General features: G+C 38.9%; 1 protein-coding gene across 3 annotated transcripts in view; it reads right to left on the bottom strand.

Moving 5' to 3' along the window:
• Positions 1-20,418, bottom strand: part of LOC134657802 (RNA-binding protein fusilli) — a 149,077-nt gene that overhangs the window by 69,668 nt on the left and 58,991 nt on the right. For all 3 annotated transcript variants that reach the window (XM_063513364.1, XM_063513366.1, XM_063513367.1), the window contains exon 2: positions 5,089-5,181. In XM_063513364.1, the coding sequence (XP_063369434.1) occupies positions 5,089-5,181 (93 nt within the window). The remainder of the gene's footprint in view (positions 1-5,088; positions 5,182-20,418) is intronic.

Here is a 20,418-nt window from a genome sequence, read left to right as displayed (position 1 = left end):
TAATTGCGTAAAATAATGATGAGTAAAGATCGTGAAACTTTAAATTAGGGATGTTGCGGATGCAGATTTTTTGACATCCGCGGATGCGGATGCGGATATTTAACGGCTCACATCCGCGGATGCGGATGCGGATGTCAAGATTAGGTACTTAGAAAACGTCAAATATTACATTTTTTGTATTTTTTTATTAAAAAAAACTAAACGTTTAGTATTTGAACCAGAATATAGGTGCGTTATATTTAATAAACAGTAACTTGGCCGACTTTTTTGGATCTAGACGATTTCGTTATAGGTAATGACGAAATTACCTAGCACTTACGCCGCTGCTAAGACGTTCCTGTACCGACTTGTTCGACATCCGCATCCGCATAAGCTCCGCATCGATTTTATGCGGATGCGGATGCAGATGCGGATGTTGAAAATAATGCGGAAGTTCCGCGGTTGCGGATGCGGATGCGGATGTTCGCAACATCCCTGCTTTAAATCAGTGTTTTATAGAATATATAACAATAACTATACCTAGACATTATTTATCTATACCTAATAACATTAAAAAAAAAGCGGCCAAGTGCGAGTCGGACTCGCCCATGAAGGGTTCCGTATTTAGGCGATTTATGACGTATAAAAAAAAAACTACTTACTAGATCTCGTTCAAACCAATTTTCGGTGGAAGTTTACATGGTAATGTACATCATATATTTTTTTTAGTTTTATCATTCTCTTATTTTAGAAGTTACAGGGGGGGGGACACACATTTTACCACTTTGGAAGTGTCTCTCGCGCAAACTATTCAGTTTAGAAAAAAATGATATTAGAAACCTCAATATCATTTTTGAAGACCTATCCATAGATACCCCACACGTATGGGTTTGAGGAAAAAAAATTTTTTTGAGTTTCAGTTCGAAGTATGGGGAACCCCAAAAATTTATTGTTTTTTTTTCTATTTTTGTGTGAAAATCTTAATGCGGTTCACAGAATACATCTACTTACCAAGTTTCAACAGTATAGTTCTTATAGTTTCGGAGAAAAGTGGCTGTGACATACGGACGGACAGACAGACGGACAGACGGACAGACGGACAGACGGACAGACAGACAGACAGACATGACGAATCTATAAGGGTTCCGTTTTTTGCCATTTGGCTACGGAACCCTAAAAACGATCCAAATGGACGCGGAGACAAATCGATACGTATCTCCTAAAACTCCTAATAGGTACCTAATATTATTTTATTATACTTACACTTATATGTGACGTTATCTATGAAAAGGGACCTTATTGTCGATGACGCTTACGCCACTATTAACGATGCTCCGACATAAATACAATGCCGCGCGACGCTGTGCGGCGTAAGCGCCATCGACAATAAGGTCCCTTTTCATAGATAATGCCCCATATAAAACATTTAGCCACAGGTCTAAATCTGAGAGAAGTCCATAGTTCGTAGTTTATATTCCTTCCGATGACATGTTTTGATTTTGAACGATCGCAGCGCTATGTTCATCCACATTATTTAACTTTTTTTATGTCATACTCGTACTTAGTGTAAGGCCTGAGTGGACGCTCGGAGCGGAGCGTTCGGCGGGGCGTGCAGCGTGGCTGTGGGCTCACGCGTGATGTGAGCAGCGTGCACTAAGGCCGCGCCTATACGCTTGCATTTGTTTAACATGCACGCCGCACGTCCCGCCCCGCTGCACGCCCAACTCGAGCGTCCACTCCGGCCTTACACTTAGAATATTTTAGATACAAAGCAATCACCAACCGTTGTAAAAAACCGTCAGTTTTCACGCAAAGACGTCAGCTGCGCAAGAGTCAAGGTTGCCATGTAATTAACGTTACAATGTTACCAGCCATAAAAACAGAGGTTTATGACACAGACTACCGGGTGTGGTAACACTCAACCTCTACATAGACCTCTACCCTTTGTGCAGTTGTAAAGGAATAAATTTTTCACTTCTAGTGCTCGTAAAATTGAGGTTTAAGCACAGAATAAATAATAGTACTAAGTACAGAAGACTCACTCTCTAACAAAACGCGTCTGTTACGATCAGCACAGATATGGCCGCTAGGTGGCGACAGCGCCACGCGCGGCTTATAGCTTTCCCCAAAATTGGGGCCGAACGGATGTACTTTTAGCTACCTGTAGCAAAGCGACGAAATCGCGGAGTGAGACACGCCTGGTTTAAGTCGCGTTTAAGCGGCACAAAGTTGCTTATTATTCTCGACTATATAAAGTAAAAACATCTATTACGAATTTACGACCCTTATTTACTTAGCAAAAAGTGCAGAATATGTAAATAACTCGGGTATAAGTAACATTTTGTCCTCAACCTATGTCCCTCGCCTGCGCTCAGACCGATAAATTACCCCCAAAGATATGGGTCGCTTTATGCCCTAGTTAAAAATTACATTTGGGGCATTATCTATGAAAAGGGACCTTATTGTCGATGGCGCTTACGCCGCACAGCGTCGCGCGGCACTGTATTTTATCGAAGCATCGTTAATAATGGCGTAAGCGACAATAAGGTCCCTTTTCATAGATTGCATCGAAAAATAACAGGATCTTAGAAACGTGGCAGTGGCTAGCCCCGGAAACAAACAGTAGTGATTTTCGGATATATGTTTCTTGACTATATGATAAGTGATTTCATAGTTGTCGAAACACGAATGCTTAAAATTTTCTCGATAGAAAATAAATCCAAACTTACGTGTTCATTTTTCGGTTTTAGCTTCGTGCAACTAGAAAACACATCCATATCCAGCACAACCCACCTTACAGCAAAGGTTTTCATCTCGTCTTAACTTTCAAAGAACTAAATATTAACTTATTATCCTTTACCGATGGATTTATTATCGATTTTTGATTTTTTGAATTCAACAGCAAACGCCTCATTTTACGCAGTTCTGCTGCTTCTATGCTGTTAACATCTTCCAAAACAACAATAAATATTTAGGTTTATTAATTAATTATTTTATTGTTTGCTATTATGAACAAGTAACAACGCCATCTGTTTACATTTATTTCCGAATTTAAGTTTCTGGCCGACCGCAGCGACCGCGTATAATGGTAGTTAACTTGTGTAACGTTAGATGGTGCTAAAAGGTCACACAAACTTCACGTGCGGCGCGAAGCGTTTCCATGTGTGCGTGTTAGCGGGGAGCTTGGAGGATACAACTAAACGGAGTAGCCATTGACAGGCTGGAAAGCCGCCGCTGGAAGGGGAACCTCTGTCGAAAATAGGCGGCCAACGGTCATACACAATGTATGGACTGACGTTTATCTGACATGGCTATTTTTACGTTACGCATACATTTGGCGTTCCCCTCCCCCGCAAAAATCGGCAGACTGTTTTGTACAGAAAATTACAGACATGGCGTCTCCGTTTGATTATATCCTCCAAGGCGGGGAGGGAAGAACTAGCGGGCGTGGTTTACGAAGCGCCAGACGCGGCTGCAGTAGGCCCTTAAGACTTGTAGCGCTTTTATGAATACCTAACGTTATTTAGACTCTACATATTATTAGGCGCCGAGTTGCGTTAGAATGAAAATTCTTGTGACTTTTCTGTGACATATTTCATAGTTTTTAATCTGGATTCACATTCTACAATTTATCATACGTATATTTTTCACAGTTTAGTTTCAGTGAAAGTTCATGCCACTGTGTGACACAGAAACTCAATAGGTACCTATTTACCATACATTAACATTGCGTTGACCTTCAAACGTGTCATAAAAATGTGTTAAAATATGATCTGTCAACTGTCTTTTATGCGTGCCCAATAAAACCATACAAAGTCACCTGTATTTACTGCTATTTAGCGTATTAAACTAGTAAATTTTATGATAGTCCGTTAGATGCGCAACCAAATTTATCTGAATTATAAAACTAAAATAGAAAAAGTGACCTAGCCCTCCAGTGGCGCAGACTGAATTCGAACCAGCGTCTTCAGCTTACGCGGCTAACACCCTGGACCTCTATGAGGCTATACCGGCGGAGTACCCAGCTAGGCGGGGCTAGAACGAAACGCGACTGTCACTGTCGCACTAATTTGGAAGAGTGATAGAGACACAAAGCGATTCGAAGGCGAAGCGCAAGCGATCGTCATCTTGGCTAGGCCGCCAGGTATACCCGGTCAGGCAGCCATGCTCAGCTTAGACAGTCAGTGTTCGGCTAACCTGAGCTCCTAACTCCCCTAAGGTCCAAAGAGCATTAGCCGCGTTCCTAATCACTTTGTCACTTTTTTCCCGTGGTTTTTAGTCAAGCTATTTAAACAGCAAAGACGAAAAAGGGTAATTCTCAAAGTTGGAAGCAAAGCCTTAAAATTAGCATAAATAAAGGTTCCGTCACACATGCGCGATTTCCGGGCGGGGCGTGAGCGTTTTATATGTAAACGCGGCGAGCTCCGCTCACGCCCCGCCCGGAAAACGCGCCTGTGTGACGGAACCTTAATAGTATTACCGTACAGAAAGGACACTTCCTACAAAACCGAAGTTTGACAGCGATTCAGGAACAAATCATGGTATCCCTTTCGGCTATTTAGGTTTGTCAAAATTCAAGTCTTTATCTTATCTGTGGTCGTGCACGCAAAAGGAAGTGGTGCGAACCCTAATAATTTCCCGGAGCAATGCTGAGCCAAATGAAGCCGAGTTTGCCCGAAAGGAGGGGTGTCTCCCCACTGGCATAACTCACCTGTTGTACAACTACTTCTAAGGGCTGCCCGGAGCAATGCTGAGCCGAATGAAGCCGAGTTTGCCCGAAAGGAGTGTCTCCCCACTGGCATAACTCACCTGTTGTACAACTACTTCTAAGGGCTGCCCGGAGCAATGCTGAGCCGAATGAAGCCGAGTTTGCCCGAAAGGAGGGGTGTCTCCCCACTGGCATATCTCACCTGTTGTACAACTACTTCTAAGGGCTGCCCGGAGCAATGCTGAGCCGAATTAAGCTGAGTTTTCCCGAAAGGAGTGTCTCCCCACTGGCATAACTCACCTGTTGTACAACTACTTCTAGGGGCTGCCCAGAGCATTGCTGAGCCGAATGAAGCCGAGTTTGCCCGAAAGGAGGGGTGTCTCCCCACTAGCATAACTCACCTGTTGTACAACTACTTCTAGGGGCTGGCCGGTCTGGAGCTCCTCAGAGGGCCTCCGCGTCGGCCGGACGGCATATTCCCGTTCTCCGATCACCTGCAAACAGAATTGATAACGTTAGAACCGAACCTATGAGCGGTGGTGGCCAAGTGGATCTGACGTCCGACTTTCAATCCGGAGACCGCGAGTTCAAATCCCGGCTCGTACCAATGAGTTTTACGGAATTTATGTACAGAATATCATTTGATTACCACTAGCTTTAAGGCTTCGTCCCACAGGCGCGTTTTCCGGGCGGGGCGTGAGCGTTTTATATGTAAAAGTGGCGCGCCCCGCTCAAGCTCCGCCCGGAAAACGCGCCTGTGTGACGTAGCCTTTACGGTGAAGGAAAACATCGTAAGGAAACCTGCAACCGCGAAGAAATTCCCGGCATGGGGAGCCCCAAGCCGTCTCGCATATGATAGGAGGCCTGTACCCAGCATCAGCAGTGGGACGTATACATATAGGCTGAATTGTTATTATCAGGGTTTTTTCGTTTTGGTGTAATGAAATGCACGGTCCAAAGCAAAGTTCGCCTCATAAAATCAACACATGAATTTTTACCGTCTTTGGCTCGTATGTACACTCAGCAGCAGAAGTTGCTAAGCGGGCGAGGTGTTCAAAATTATCATGACGCGCTCTTATTCTTATTCTCTTAAAAATAAAGTCGCGTCAAGATCATTTTGAACACCTCGCCCGCTTAGCAACTATTGCTGCTGACTGTAGCTTGGTTTTTCATCGTCTAAAAACTTTAAAAAAATAAAGTAAACTTCCGTTATTTAATGAAATAAACAAATTAATTAACGGCCTAACAGTTATTATTGAAACCTAGACTCTGTCACCTTCACACTTAGGTACACATCCTATAAAAAAACCGGCCAAGTGCGAGTCGGACTCGCGCACGGAGGGTTCCGCACCATCAACAAAAATTATAGCAAAACAAGCAAAAAAACGGTCACCCATCCAAGTACTGACCCCTCCCGACGTTGCTTAACTTCGGTCAAAAATCACGTTTGTTGTATGGGAGCCCCATGAACCTATAATATTACGGACAGAGTTTCGCTTACAACACAACTGTGATTCCAACATCCACCAGTTTCATAGTATTTACGCGTGACACAAACACATTGACAGCCCACATCCACCAGTTTGCCGTCAGACGAATCGAAACGTCATTGAAGTAAACATGTCGAAGAAAAATATAAATAAAATATGCCGGCATGCGTAGTTAAATCCTGCTAGAATTGTACCGATCGAAAGAAAAAAAGTCACGGAATAACTTTTCATACTTAAGTTTATCAATTAGTACGTAAAATCACGATAATTTGTTTTTTATAAATTATCAAACTGCAAAACAGGAGTGTGACCAGTAACATGAATAGGGTAATTTCCCGAAAGTAGGGTAATTGATACCCTTCTTATTAAATCATTATGTATTAAGAGATCATTTAGGTAAATGGTTAAATTATTGATTGTGCATTTCAAACTAGGTCGGTATGGTAATTTCCCGATACTAAGGAGATTAGACGCTTACATGCATGTTTGATAGTTAACGTTTGTTTGTTATCTATTATATTTTTTTTTATGAAAACCAGATATGTTTCAAGTTAAATGTATAAATTAAAAAAACATGACGAACTGATTTCATTACGATGCTAAATATCATTAGGTATTGAAAATAATGTTTGCACAAAGTAATTGTGCAATATTGAGCATTTTCAAGACCTATAAAATCAGATACGTACACACCTTTTTTATTGTCTAACGTAAAACTGTCCTAAATTTTTTATTTGAAAACAAGGACGATATTAAAAATAATTGTTTCACCATTAGGGGAGAATTGTGTTACATGGTAACACTCGTCTACACGCACACATTCAAACCGTCCGCCATTGCAGTGTCACAGTCTGGCTTAGGTGACAGTCCGTCCGTAATATTCTAGGTCCATGGGGAGCCCCACTTAAATCTTTATTTTATTCTGTTTTTAGTATTTGTTGTTATAGCGGCAACAAGAAATACATCATCTGTGAAAATTTCAACTAACTAGCTATCACGGTTCGTGAGATACAGCCTGGTGACAGACGGACGGACGGACGGACGGACGGACGGACGGAGGACGGACGGACAGCGGAGTCTTAGTAATAGGGTCCCGTTTTTACCCTTTGGGTACGGAACCCTAAAAAACGCTAAAAATAGAGGGATCAGTTACTTACGTCAGATGCCATTAGTGGTTTAACACTAATTTGCTATCAAATAACAATCTGCACGAATCCAAAATGACATATATGAATTATTGCCACTAAAAAGCAACCTAAATCATACCTAAATGCAGCTTGCCTTACGTGATGAAACTGATCAAGTATTACAAATTACAATGTTATTTAAGTATCGTTAAAAATGTTGTAACTGCCAAACGCATTGATGGTCCTTTATTTTTCACCTCAGCAGCTCGAACAAGGGTACTTTGATTCTTAAAAACAGTGAGCAACATGCGATTTTGCTCACTGAGTGAGACAAAATGACATTCAAGTGACCTTTATAGTCAAATGTCATTTCAACATGCGGGGTCTAATAAAAGTTCGAAATACTTGGGTTCTATTATCTCTGTCCCTTTCACACTGTTAGCAAAAAGAAACAGACAAAAAAAAGTTAAAACGACATTCAACGGTATATTCACGGTTTATAAATTATAATAGACCCCCGAAAAACTTCAGACCGCATCGTTCCAAACCACGTACGAGTATGAATTCTTAATATTTAATTAATAAAAATAAAGTTTAAGATTTGATAAAAACTGATATAATACTATATTTTAGGTATTTTATTGTACAATTAAAATAATGAACTCAAAAAATACACAGATCATCACGCAATAGTTATTTGTACAACAAGTGATCAAAGTTTGATATTTCTTCGAGTGCTTATTTGAGTCCCGTGCAAGCGAAAGATTCTATAATAGATTCACGAGCGTAGCGAGTGAATCTAATTTAGAATCTTGAGCGTAGTAAGGGACTCAAACGCGCACGAGATGTAAATAACTTTGATCTCGTGTAGTACACAACATTTTTCACCTCAGCGCAGTGAGAACATACCTATTAGACAACTTGAAAAATGTAATCCTTCTTCATCACTTAATACCTGCACTCATGTTTTCTTAAGATATACAAACAATTAAGTTTAATTACCGCAATGGAACACAAAAACAAAACGTAATAATAAATTCCAGTAAAATAATATAGAAATAACAAACATTAACTGACACTTCAATCGCCAACTTTGACAACAAAAAAAATCTTTCTATGGTAGAAATTCTTAAAAGTAAAATAATTAATTTTGCGTGATGATCTGTGTATTTTTTGAGTTCGTTATTTTAATTGTACAATAAAATACCTAAAATATAGTATTTTATCAGTTTTTATGAAATCTTAAACTTTATTTTTATTAATTAATTATTAAGAATTCATACTCGTACGTGGTTTGGAACGATGCGGTCTGAAGTTTTTCGGGGGTCTATTATAAACCGTGAATATACTGTTGAATGTCGTTTTAACTTTTTTTTGTCTGTTTCTTTTTGCTAACAGTGTAAAAGGGACAGAGATAATAGAACCCAAGTATTTCGAACTTTTATTAGACCCCGCATGTTGAAATGACATTTGAATATAAAGGTCACTTGAATGTCATTTTGTCTCACTCAGTGAGATTTTGCTCACTGTTTTTAAGAATCAAAGTACCCTTGTTCGAGCTGCTGAGGTGAAAAATTAATTATGTTACTTTTAAGAATTTCTACCATAGTTGACAAATAGTACGTATCCGCAATTCGGACCGTATCTTACAAAGATTTTTTTTACAAAAAAAATTTGTCGATTGAAGTGTCAGTTAATGTTTGTTATTTCTATATTATTTTACTGCAATTTATTATTACGTTTTGTTTTTGTGTTCCATTGCGGTAATTAAACTTAATTGTGTGTATATCTTAAGAAAACATGAGTGCAGGTATTAAGTGATGAAGAAGGATTACATTTTTCAAGTTGTCTAATAGGTATGTTCTCACTGCTCAGGTGAAAAATGTTGTGTACTACACGAGATCAAAGTTATTTACATTTCGTGCGCTTTTGAGTCCCTTACTACGCTCAAGATTCTAAATTAGATTAAAATTATTATAGAATCTTTCGCTTGCACGGGACTCAAAATAAGCACTCGAAGAAATATCAAACTTTGATCACTTGTTGTACAAATAACTATTGTCAGTGACATTTCGAAAGTCCCTATTGGTATTTCACTGTTTTTACTGGCAATGCACTATTTTATAGCTTGAATACACAGCTTATAACTCTTATAAGACACCAAATAGATTTGGCCCAGGACTGTCTCTTTTCAAACATAGACAGAGATAATTAACTGTCTTTGTCTTAATACTAGCACTCAAAAGAAACGGATGAGTATAGTTTTCTCTGTTCTTACTGACTGACAAGTTGTGTTTGCCAGACTATATTTGATAAATGTGGTGTTTAATTAGTAAAGGTCTGTGCCTCACTGCGATAACATTTACGTCACAAAACGTATTATTTTGTTATAATATGGCTTATACGTCATTCTTTCTAAAGTCCCTTTTCGTACGGAATTACGGATTACATATACATTATGTATTATGTAGTAATTTTATTGCTACAAACTAGTGGTTAGCTGATATGGGGAACTTAGTTAAAATCGAAACTTTATGCAAACTACCTAAGGTCGTTAATGCACTGCAATCTTGGCATATACGATTTTGTTTAAATAACTAGCTAACGTCCTATTTTAAAATAGCTTGATACGCCAGTCATTCAAATATAATCTTTAAGAGTATTGTCTTAAAGTTTTCTTCTCAAATCCTCCTATATTTTACGGAGGAACGGTAGCCATATTGTTTCTTGCAATCCGAACCCACATGCGACCAGCATGTTCCAATTTCAAACGCCTGGCGAATGAGAAGCCAGCGTGCCAACTATTTATGCTGTCGTTGATTTTAAATCTTATAATTACTATGACAAAGTCTAATTTCGGCGTAGTGAAATGCAAACCCAAATTCAGAATGACGAATGCATGCATAATTTCTTACAGACATAAGCTTTTTTCGAAGTAGTTGGTCATACACTAATACTCGTTCAAAACGACAAAAGACTGTTAGTACTGAAGTGTATTTAAGTCGTTTTCAATTTGAACTGTCCACCAATCAGCTTCAGTCAATGTTAGTAAACAAAAGGCGGGAATAATCTTGAGACTTTATTTATCTTATCTTTGGCAGCGTTAAGATAATCATGGTTTTTCTCCGATTAGAAAGTCTTATCTTATTCATACAATCACTGTATATCTTAATTTGAAATACTTATATTATTATTTATTAATCTCTAGGCAAACGTGAACCAACTCTTTTCTGTCTTTGGAAAAAGACTGCCCAATGGGCTACGAGGTACTTATAGCTGGTCAACCAGATCTTGACAGTAGAAAAAGGCGCGAAATTCAAATTTTCTATGGGACGATATCTCTTCGCGCCTACATTTTTCAAATTTGCCGCCTTTTTCTACTGTCAAGATCTGGTTGACCAAGTATAGTTACTTACCAAACGTTTTCGCTATTCATCGCCTAATTTCCCATTTGTTTTCCAAAACCAGAGAGCATAGCGTTTTTTTTTTTTTCAAAGCATTGTATGCAAAGAGGGGTCGCGACACGCATTGCGCATGCTCGGTACGGCCAAATGTCAACGTGACAATGGGCCGCCATCTTGGATCTGAGTACACAAATTAATTTAGATAATGCTACGTCTGTCTTTCGACATTGACATTAATTTGTTATTAAACATGGGTGTAGAGACAATTGTAGATTTGAAATTACTGGTTGTCTTCGTTTTTTTGCTACCTACCTATTTGTTGTATTTCCCGTGAAAAACGCGGTAAGTATAAAATTTACTTCATCATCATCATCACCCACCTATAAAGGTATATAAGCACACAAACTTGGCAGTAGGAATAGGAATGCATATGATACCGTAAGATTGTGAACCCGTTAGTTTATAATCTAACGTAGGTTAGGTTAGGTTAGTTTATAATCTCCCTGCCGTCAGTTTATAATTTAACTAGCGAGATTATAAACTGACGAGTGTTTACAATTTTACGGTGCCATATACATATTCTGTATAAGCTCCTACGTACTTATCGGCATGAAAAATGTCATTTCCATCAATATGGAACTCATCGGATGAAGTCTATAATACCGGTCTATATTAAATAGCTGTCTGTGCTACAACTGTGCTAATGAGTACACAGTTGCGGTCATTAATTTTGAAACGAAATGCTAAAATGGTTTTCTACTTTCTCTGCATTTAATGTCACAGGATGGTAAATGGTGGTTTGGTATAAAACTACATATACGAGTACATATAAGCACTTTAGTCCTATGTACAAAAACCGGCCAAGTGCGAGTCGGACTCGCGTGTTCCAATGGTTCCGTACATTAAGTCCGACTCACGCTTGACTGCATATTTCTAATAGGTTTTCCTGTCATCTATAGGGTAAGAACTATTTTGTGTATTTTTTTCAAAATTTTTGACCCAGTAGTTTTGGAGATAAAGGGGGGGGGGGGGATGGTCGAGCAGACAGACAGACGCATAAGTGGTCCTATAAGACAGGGTCTCCAAACTTTTTTACCTGACGGCCATATTGCGCCTTAGGCGCCGAGGGGGGTGTATCTGGTTGCATGCTGCTGTTAGGGCTGAACATCTGGAGCCTGGCTCCCGCGGGCCGGGGTTTGGAGAGCCCTGCTATAAGAGTATAGGCTTCGTCACACAGGCGCGTTTTCCGGGCGCGGCGTGAGCGGGGCGCGCCGCTTTTACATATAAAATGCTCACGCCCGCTCACGCCGCGCCCGGAAAACGCGTCTGGGTGACGAAGCCTTAAGGGCCCTTTTTTCCTTTTAAGGTATGGAACCCTAAAAATACAGACTTTATACCGCAACCCTTTGACTATGACAAAATTGTATGGGTTCAAAAACTGAACATTTTGCACCTACATTTATTTCCGTAACCCGAATTTAGTAAGAGCGATAGAAATGTAGAGCGCCTAGCCAAGGTGACAATCGCTTGTGCTACGACAACGAAACGCTTTGTGTCTCTCTATCACAATATCAAGGTGCTAAGAAACTTTTAGGTAAATCTTGCAGCTATCGGTTCAACTTGCTATCGATACGAAACAAGAACACTGTCTTCTTTCTAAATCTAGCTGTCATTACATAATTTTGTTTTTGTACAGTCAGCAGCAGAAGTTGCTAAGCGGGCGAGGTATTCAAAATGATCTTGACGCGGCTTTATTGTTAAGAGAACAAGAGCGTGTCAAGGTAATTATGACCACCTCGCCCGCTTGGCAACATCTGCTGCTGACTGTATGCGTAACTTCAACTCTTGTGCCTGTCTGCTCATACTTAGGTGAGGTCAATGTGGCTAATTCCGTCATAGGGACTATTACGTCTACTAGCGTTTAGCTCGAACAACGAACAAAATTGATAATTTCACCGACAAAGCAGCGATTGCTTTTAGTTTCAGCAATCAAAAGCAGATGGTTTTGTTTCTTACGATTAAAAAGCAAAGAAATATACGCTCGTGGGCGGAATAGTCCCTATCACGGAATTAGCCACATTTGACCTTACTTACTAAACTCTTTCGTTCTAGCTAGGTGATAGTAATGGCGACATATAGAGATAGTATAATTCTCTGCTTATAAATTATAAGTTATTATAAATGATAGGACTTAATTGGCCATAAACAGTCATGTGAATGGGACAGCACAAGTAGTAAATTTAATTCATCTATTGCACGTGCAATTATTATGACTCATGTCATGTCTGTTTATATAATGCTTGTTTACTTGATATTGTTAGTTCGTTTCTGATTTTATAAGACTGGACATACACATTCACTGCCCCCGACGCACATGTGCATCATACAAGTTTGTTCCTAGGCCACGCCCCCTGGCAGTGAATGCGTTACTTAAATAATACACGATACACCATTAATAATAAATAATAGGTATATCTTATTATTATTATAGCTTTATTGCTCAGTGCTTTGAATATCATTTGGTTTTTTTTTTTTTTTTTTTTTTTTTTTAAATTGGTTGCACTTTTGATTGCACTGATCCCTGCTGGGTAAAAGCCTCCTCAGTACCCTTCCATTTCTCTCTATTTTTTGCTGTTTCCATCCAGTTCTTTCCAGCTATCTGTATGATGTCGTCTGCCCATCGTTTTTGTGGTTTTCCTCGGCCTCTTTTTCCCCTTGGTCCTGGCCATTTTGTTACTCTTAAGGTCCACCTTCCGTCCAAGTAACGGGACAAATGGCCAGCCCATTTCCACTTAAGTTGTAGGGCTTGTTTTAGCGCATCTATAATTTTCGTTCTCTTTCTTATTTCCTCGTTTCTGACTTTTTGTATCTTTCTGAGTTTTAGCATGCTCCTCTCCATTGCATGTTGACATGTTGTGATTTTGTTTCGAATTTTGCCTGTGAAGGTCCATGTTTGGCAACCATATGTCAAACTGGGCAATATGCAAGTGTCCATAATGACCTTTTTTAGGTTTGGGGGATAGTCTCCTTTTAATACCTCTTTCTGTGCCCAGTATTTCCGCCACGCACAGTTTATCCTTCTTTCTACTTCATTTTCATTGTTGTTTGTGTTGAACGAAACTTGTTTGCCGAGGTAGACATAATCGTTTACATATTCTACTTGGTTTCCCGTAATCTCAATTGGCTTGGTTTGGCTGTTGGTCATCACTTTGGTTTTCCCTGTGTTCATGTACAAACCGACTCTCTTACTTTCATCTGCAAGAGTCTGCATCATTTGTTCTAGTTTTGTGGCTGATTCCGCAAAGATAACAATATCATCTGCGAATCTGAGATGACTGAGGCTCTTGCCATGTATCCAGAGTCCTTCGTCTTTCCAGTTTATTCTTTTAAAAATGCCTTCTAATACAGCTATAAAGATCTTTGGTGATAGTGGGTCCCCTTGCCTCACTCCTTTCCTTATAGGTATTTCTTCTCCTGTCGTTTCCAGTCTTACTCTGCTGATACTTTGTTTGTAGACATTTTTTATGATGTTTATGTATGTTTTGTTCACTCCACAGTCTTTCAGCGCACTCCAGATCGAGCTATGTGTTATACTGTCGAAAGCTTTTGTGTAGTCTACAAAGGCTACGTACAGGGGCCTTTTAAACTCTTTGTATTTCTCGTATATTTGTTCCAATGTATGGACATGGTCCATGGTTGAATATCCTACACGGAATCCGGCTTGCTCTATTGGTTGACTATCTTCAATTTTATGTGATATGCGGCTTAATATTATTGATGTAAAAAGTTTGTATACAGTTGACAGCAGGCTGATTGGCCTATAATTGCCAATATCTAAAGGGTCTCCTTTCTTATAAAGTAGTATTATGTCCGAGATACACCATTGTCTAGGGACAGTTTCAGTTGTTAGTATCTCATTGAAAAGCTTTGTTAGATAGGGAATCAGTAGCGGGGCACCTATTTTAACCAGTTCGTTGCTAATATTGTCTGGTCCGGGACTCTTTTCTGATTTGAGTTTTTTGATGTGCACCAATAGTTCTTTTTCTGTTATTGCTTCTATGCTGTTTTCATATGCCGGTTCTAGGAGTGGGTGATCTTCACTATTCTCATTTTCCAGTGGTTCTTTGTAGAGTTCTTTATAAAACTCTGTGGCTAGGTTAATGACATCTGCTCTGGTTTTTGTTACTTCATTTCCTTTTTTTAGTTTTTGAATCCAGTCTTTGTGTATAGTCAGTTCCTTGTGTGCCCGTTTACTACTTCTGTGTGTGAGTAGGTTTCTCTCTATGATTACCCTCCTGTGTTTATTGTAGTCTTGTTTTACTGCCTTGTTGGATAGCTTGAATAGGGCTTTGAGTTCTTCTTTCATAGTTCGTGTTTTGTTCTTGGTTTGGATAAGTTCTGTTCGTCTATTTATTAAATCGATTGTTGTTTGTCTGAGTATTTTGGTTCTATTATTCAAGTCATTATTTACCTTCTCTAAGCTGTTCTTAATTATGTTTTCCAGTGTATCATAATATTCTTGGATATTGTGTATGTTTAGAGTTATCCCTTGGTCTAGGTTTTCTTTTAGGCTTTGGATATATGTGGTCTTTTCAGAGTCTGATTTGGGCAATCTGGGCATGGTTTTGAATGCGCTTCGAGGTTTTTTAGGTGTATTCATAATAAAAGTTGCTCTCAGTAACCTATGGTCTGATGGAAATGACACTCTTTGTAGTACCTCTGTATTTGATATTTGTTTAGGTTTATTACACATTATAAAATCTATTTCGTTATGCGTTTTTTGGTCTGGAGATTCCCATGTCCATTTTCTGCTTGGTTTCTTTTTAAAGTAAGTGTTCATAATGGAGAGCTTTTGTTCATTGGCATATTGTATCAGTTTCTTGCCTCTGTCATTGCGTTTCCCATACCCAAAGGGTCCCAAGATGAAGTTATCATGTTTTTGTGATTGCCCTATTTTGGCGTTAAAGTCGCCCATTACTATTATTGTTTGACTTTGTGGGTCATGGGCTTTCCTGAGATCGTTGTAAAAAACACACATCTCTTCCTCACTTGCTTTATCTGTTGGGGCATAAGCTTGTATTAATGTTAATGTTTTTTCTCCGAATTTTAGTTGTAGTGATGCTACCCTTTCAGATATTCCACTGAAGCTGATTATGTTGTGTTTATATTCTTTTTTAACTAGATATCCGACTCCATAGAGCCCATTGGTTTCTCCTATATAGCAAAATATGTAGTTCTGTAATTCTTCGATCTTATTGCCCATTCTTCTGACCTCACTTAGTCCAATTATGTCGAAGTCTATGTTTTCAAGAGCGTGTAGCAGTTCTAAAAGGCGTTCTGAAGTTGATAATGATCGGACATTATAGGTACAAATCTTCAAATTATTTTTCTTCAATTTATTTTTATTAGTCTGTGATTTGGATGGCTGGTTGGTGGGTGTGGGTGGTTGAGGGTGGTGGTCGTACTCCCCACGATGACCAGTCGGCTTGGGGAACTGGGTTGGGGTATTATTGTTGGATTGTTGTTTTGATGTTGTGTTTGATTGTTGGTTGCCGGTGTCTGCTAATTGCTATATTCTATATGTGTTCTTTTCAGACTGGGAATATGCTCCTGCTCTCATTATATCAAAGGCGTTTGCTCTTTGGATCTTCGGTGTGGAAATAACCTTCTCGCTCCCATTGCTTGTGTTTGGTGATCCCGACTCGGACCTCTTGCGTTTGTCGGATTCTCTCATCTTACCTTTGACTACCACTTTGTTATGTTTAATGTATGCAAAGTTCCCTTTTTCTCTTTCTTGTTTTAGATCTGCAAGTAATTGCTTTCTCTCTTCCATTCCCTGCTTTGTTAGGTCATCTGATATGTATGTATTTTGCTGCATTTTCCTTTTATTTTTTAAGATTTCCATTTTTTTGTGGAATGTTGTGGTAGTTAGAAGAATCGGTCTTATTTTATTGGTGTTATTTCTTTTACCTATTCTGTTTATTCTGTTTATTTCGCATAAGTCTATTCTTACTCCGATATTTTTCAGCACTTCTATTGTTATATTCGTAAGTTCTTGCGTATTTTTTTCACATTCTTCAAGTCCATGTATGAGTACGTTATTTTTCTTAGAGTTTATTTCCAAGTAGTTTATTTTCTTGTTTAGAGTTTCGATTTCAACTTTAAGCTGTTTATTCTCCTCGATAAGCGGGTTGAGTTTCGCGTCGATACTCTTCATTACATTTTTAGTAATTGTTTCGTTCAGTGTTTCAGTTTGTTTGTTGAGTTCTTCTTGCATTTTCGTAAACAACATTGACATTTCGGGTGACAGTGACAGTTGGTTGGCCATAGTGAAGTGAGGTTATAAGAGCAGATTGTACGTAGAACGGAACGTCAGTTCGTGTGATTGCGCCTTTAATCGATAACGGGTCGAATGGATCAATACGGTTGCGTTTGGCAGATTGGTAACACTGTATGAAAATGTCGGATCTTTTATAACCTCCAAATTTCGTCTATACTTTCTTTGTGATTATATTGTGTATTTTGATAGTAAATGTTGAAATTTATATCACTTTTCACTAGTTTTTATGGTGGCACTTGGTTTATTATGTTTATTTGTATCACTGATCACTTTATCCAAAGAATTTTGTTAAAATTTTGGAGCACTCTGACTTTACAACTTTCTCTGATGACACCGGAACCGGAAAATCCTGAGAAATAACATAAAAAATCCCAAATTTGAAAAAAAAGTGTAGGGGACAACAAAAAAAAAAGCGGCCAAGTGCGAGTCGGACTCGCCCATGAAGGGTTCCGTATTTAGGCGATTTAAGACGTATAAAAAAAAACTAATTACTAGATCTCGTTCAAACCAATTTTCGGTGGAAGTTTACATGGTAATGTACATCATATATTTTTTTTAGTTTTATCATTCTCTTATTTTAGAAGTTACAGGGGGGGGACACACATTTTACCACTTTGGAAGTGACTCTCGCGCAAACTATTCAGTTTAGAAAAAAATGATATTAGAAACCTCAATATCATTTTTGAAGACCTATCCATAGATACCCCATACGTATGGGTTTGATGAAAAAAAAATTTTTGAGTTTCAGTTCGAAGTATGGGGAACCCCAAAAATTTATTGTTTTTTTTCTATTTTTGTGTGAAAATCTTAATGCGGTTCACAGAATACATCTACTTACCAAGTTTCAACAGTATAGTTCTTATAGTTTCGGAGAAAAGTGGCTGTGACATACGGACGGACAGACAGACGGACAGACAGACAGACAGACAGACAGACATGACGAATCTATAAGGGTTCCGTTTTTTGCCATTTGGCTACGGAACCCTAAAAAGAAAGAAAGAAAATACATTTATTTAACGCCACAACATATTACATAATAGAAATGAAAACATACAGGCACAAAAAAAACGCTAAAATAGGACCCCCACTCAGCATAATGCCGCGGCAATCCGTGGCGCTGGTTTTCAGTGGGGACCTGACTTAAAACTATGAGACGACACATACGCCAACGACACTCAAAAAACAGACATAAAAAGAGTAAGGTACCTACACAGAAATTTATACATACTAAACAACAACCGAAGAAAACAAAAAGGACATACTAATAACAGAACTATAAAACACACACTGAATTATAAAAATAAATAAAAATTCAAGGAATCACAAAGAAAGACTGTAACCTAAAAAATTACTCACAAAGCAAATATTTATTATTTTAACAATATGACTATTAGTAGTAATCACGCTTTCCGGCTCCGTCAAACAGAACAGAAATAAGGTGTCTGTGAACCTAGCAAATCAAGTGCTAGCATCTCAATCTTTTTTGAGAGTTCTAGTAGCATCCCTAATAGTTCTACAGTTCTAGATGGTTTTTTTAAATAGTTCTGCTCATTTTCGCGAAAAAAATGAAATTTTAAAATGAGATGCTAACTTCACATTTTGACACTCCAGCATCCCAGCCATTACCCACTCCACAGCCTCGAAATAGCATTTAAATGAAAGATACTAACATTTCTAGACGATATATAATGAGTTCTAGTCAAAACTGTAAAAAAAATTTTTTTCATATATGTATGGGACACGAACATGAAAAATAATTCTAGGTAAATTCTGATTAATGCTAAGTTTGAGCAAAAATCCCAGTTTTGACCACCAGCATCTCAGCAGTTCTGGATAGCCAGCTCCCTAGAGCACTAGAATAACCACAGTTCTATCTTCTAGAAGGAAATTTGACAGAGTTCTGATAGACTATGTCCGAAAATAGTATCGAAATCGAGTAAATGTTAAGTTCTGAGCGTAGCATCCCAGCCAATGCAGGTCTGATACCCAGCATCTCAGCAGTTTTGGATAGGCAGCTCTCCAGTGCACTAGAATAACCACAGTTCTATCTTCTAGAACGAAATTAGGCGGAGTTTTGGAGAATTATGTTTGAAATAGTCTCGAAATCGAGAAATTGCTAAGTTCTGAGCTTGGCATCCCAGCCAATGCAGGTCAGACACCCAGCATCTCAGCAGTTCTGGATAGCCAGCTCCCTAGTGCACTAAAATTACCACAGTTCTATCTTCTACAAGGAAATTTGACAGAGTTTTAGAGGATTATGTTTGAAATAGTCTCGAAATCGAGAAATAGCTAAGTTCGGAGCTTAGCATCCCAGCCAATGCGGGCTAGATACCCAGCATCTCAACAGTTCTGGATAGAAAGTACATTAATGCATTAGAATACATGGAGTTCTATCTTCTAGAACGAAATTTGGCAAAGTTTTGAAAGATAGTCTTTCAAAACTCCAAAAAAGTATCGAAATCGAGGAATTGCTAAGTTCTGAGCTTGGCATCCCAGCCAATGCAGGTCAGACACCCAGCATCTCAGCAGTTCTGGATAGCCAGCTCCCTAGAGCACTAGAATAACCACAGTTCTATCTTCTAGAAGGAAATTTGGCAGAGTTTTGATAGACTATGTCCGAAAATAGTCTCGAAATCGAGGAAATGCTAAGTTCCGAGCTTAGCATCCCAGCCAATACAGGTCTGGTACTCAGCATCTCAGCAGTTCTGTATAGCCAGGTCCCTAGTGCACTAGAATAATGACAGTTCTATCTTCTAGAACGAAATTTGGCAGAGTTTTGGAGAATTATGTTTGAAATAGTATCAAAATCGAGGAATTGCTAAGTTTGGAGCTTAGCATCCCAGCCAATGCGGGCTAGATACCTAGCATCTCAGCAGTTCTGGATAGCAAGCACCCTAGTGAATTAGAATACATACAGTTCTATCTTCTAGAACAAAATTTGGCAAAGTTTTGAAATATAGTCTTTCAAAACTCCGAAAAAAGTATCGAAATCGAGGAATTGCTAAGTTCTGAGCTTGGCATCCCAGCCAATGCAGGTCAGACACCCAGCATCTCAGCAGTTCTGGATAGCCAGCTCCCTAGAGCACTAAAATAACCACAGTTCTATCTTCTAAAAGGAAATCTGACAGTGTTTTGCTAGACTATGTCCGAAAATAGTATTGAAATCGAATAAATGCTAAGTTCTGTGAGAGTAGCATCCCAGTCAATGCAGGTCTGATACCCAGCATCTCAGCAGTTCTGGATAGGCTGCTCCCTAGTGCACTAGACTAAACACAGTTGTATCTTCTAGAACGAAATTTGGCAGAGTTTTGGAGAATTATGTTTGAAATAGTCTCGAAATCGAGAAATTGCTAAGTTCTGAGCTTGGCAT

The sequence above is a fragment of the Cydia amplana genome, chromosome 21 (genome assembly GCF_948474715.1).
Source record: "Cydia amplana chromosome 21, ilCydAmpl1.1, whole genome shotgun sequence".
In the NCBI taxonomy this organism is placed as follows: Eukaryota; Metazoa; Arthropoda; class Insecta; order Lepidoptera; family Tortricidae; genus Cydia; species Cydia amplana.
This window is presented reverse-complemented; position numbering and strand designations above follow the sequence as displayed.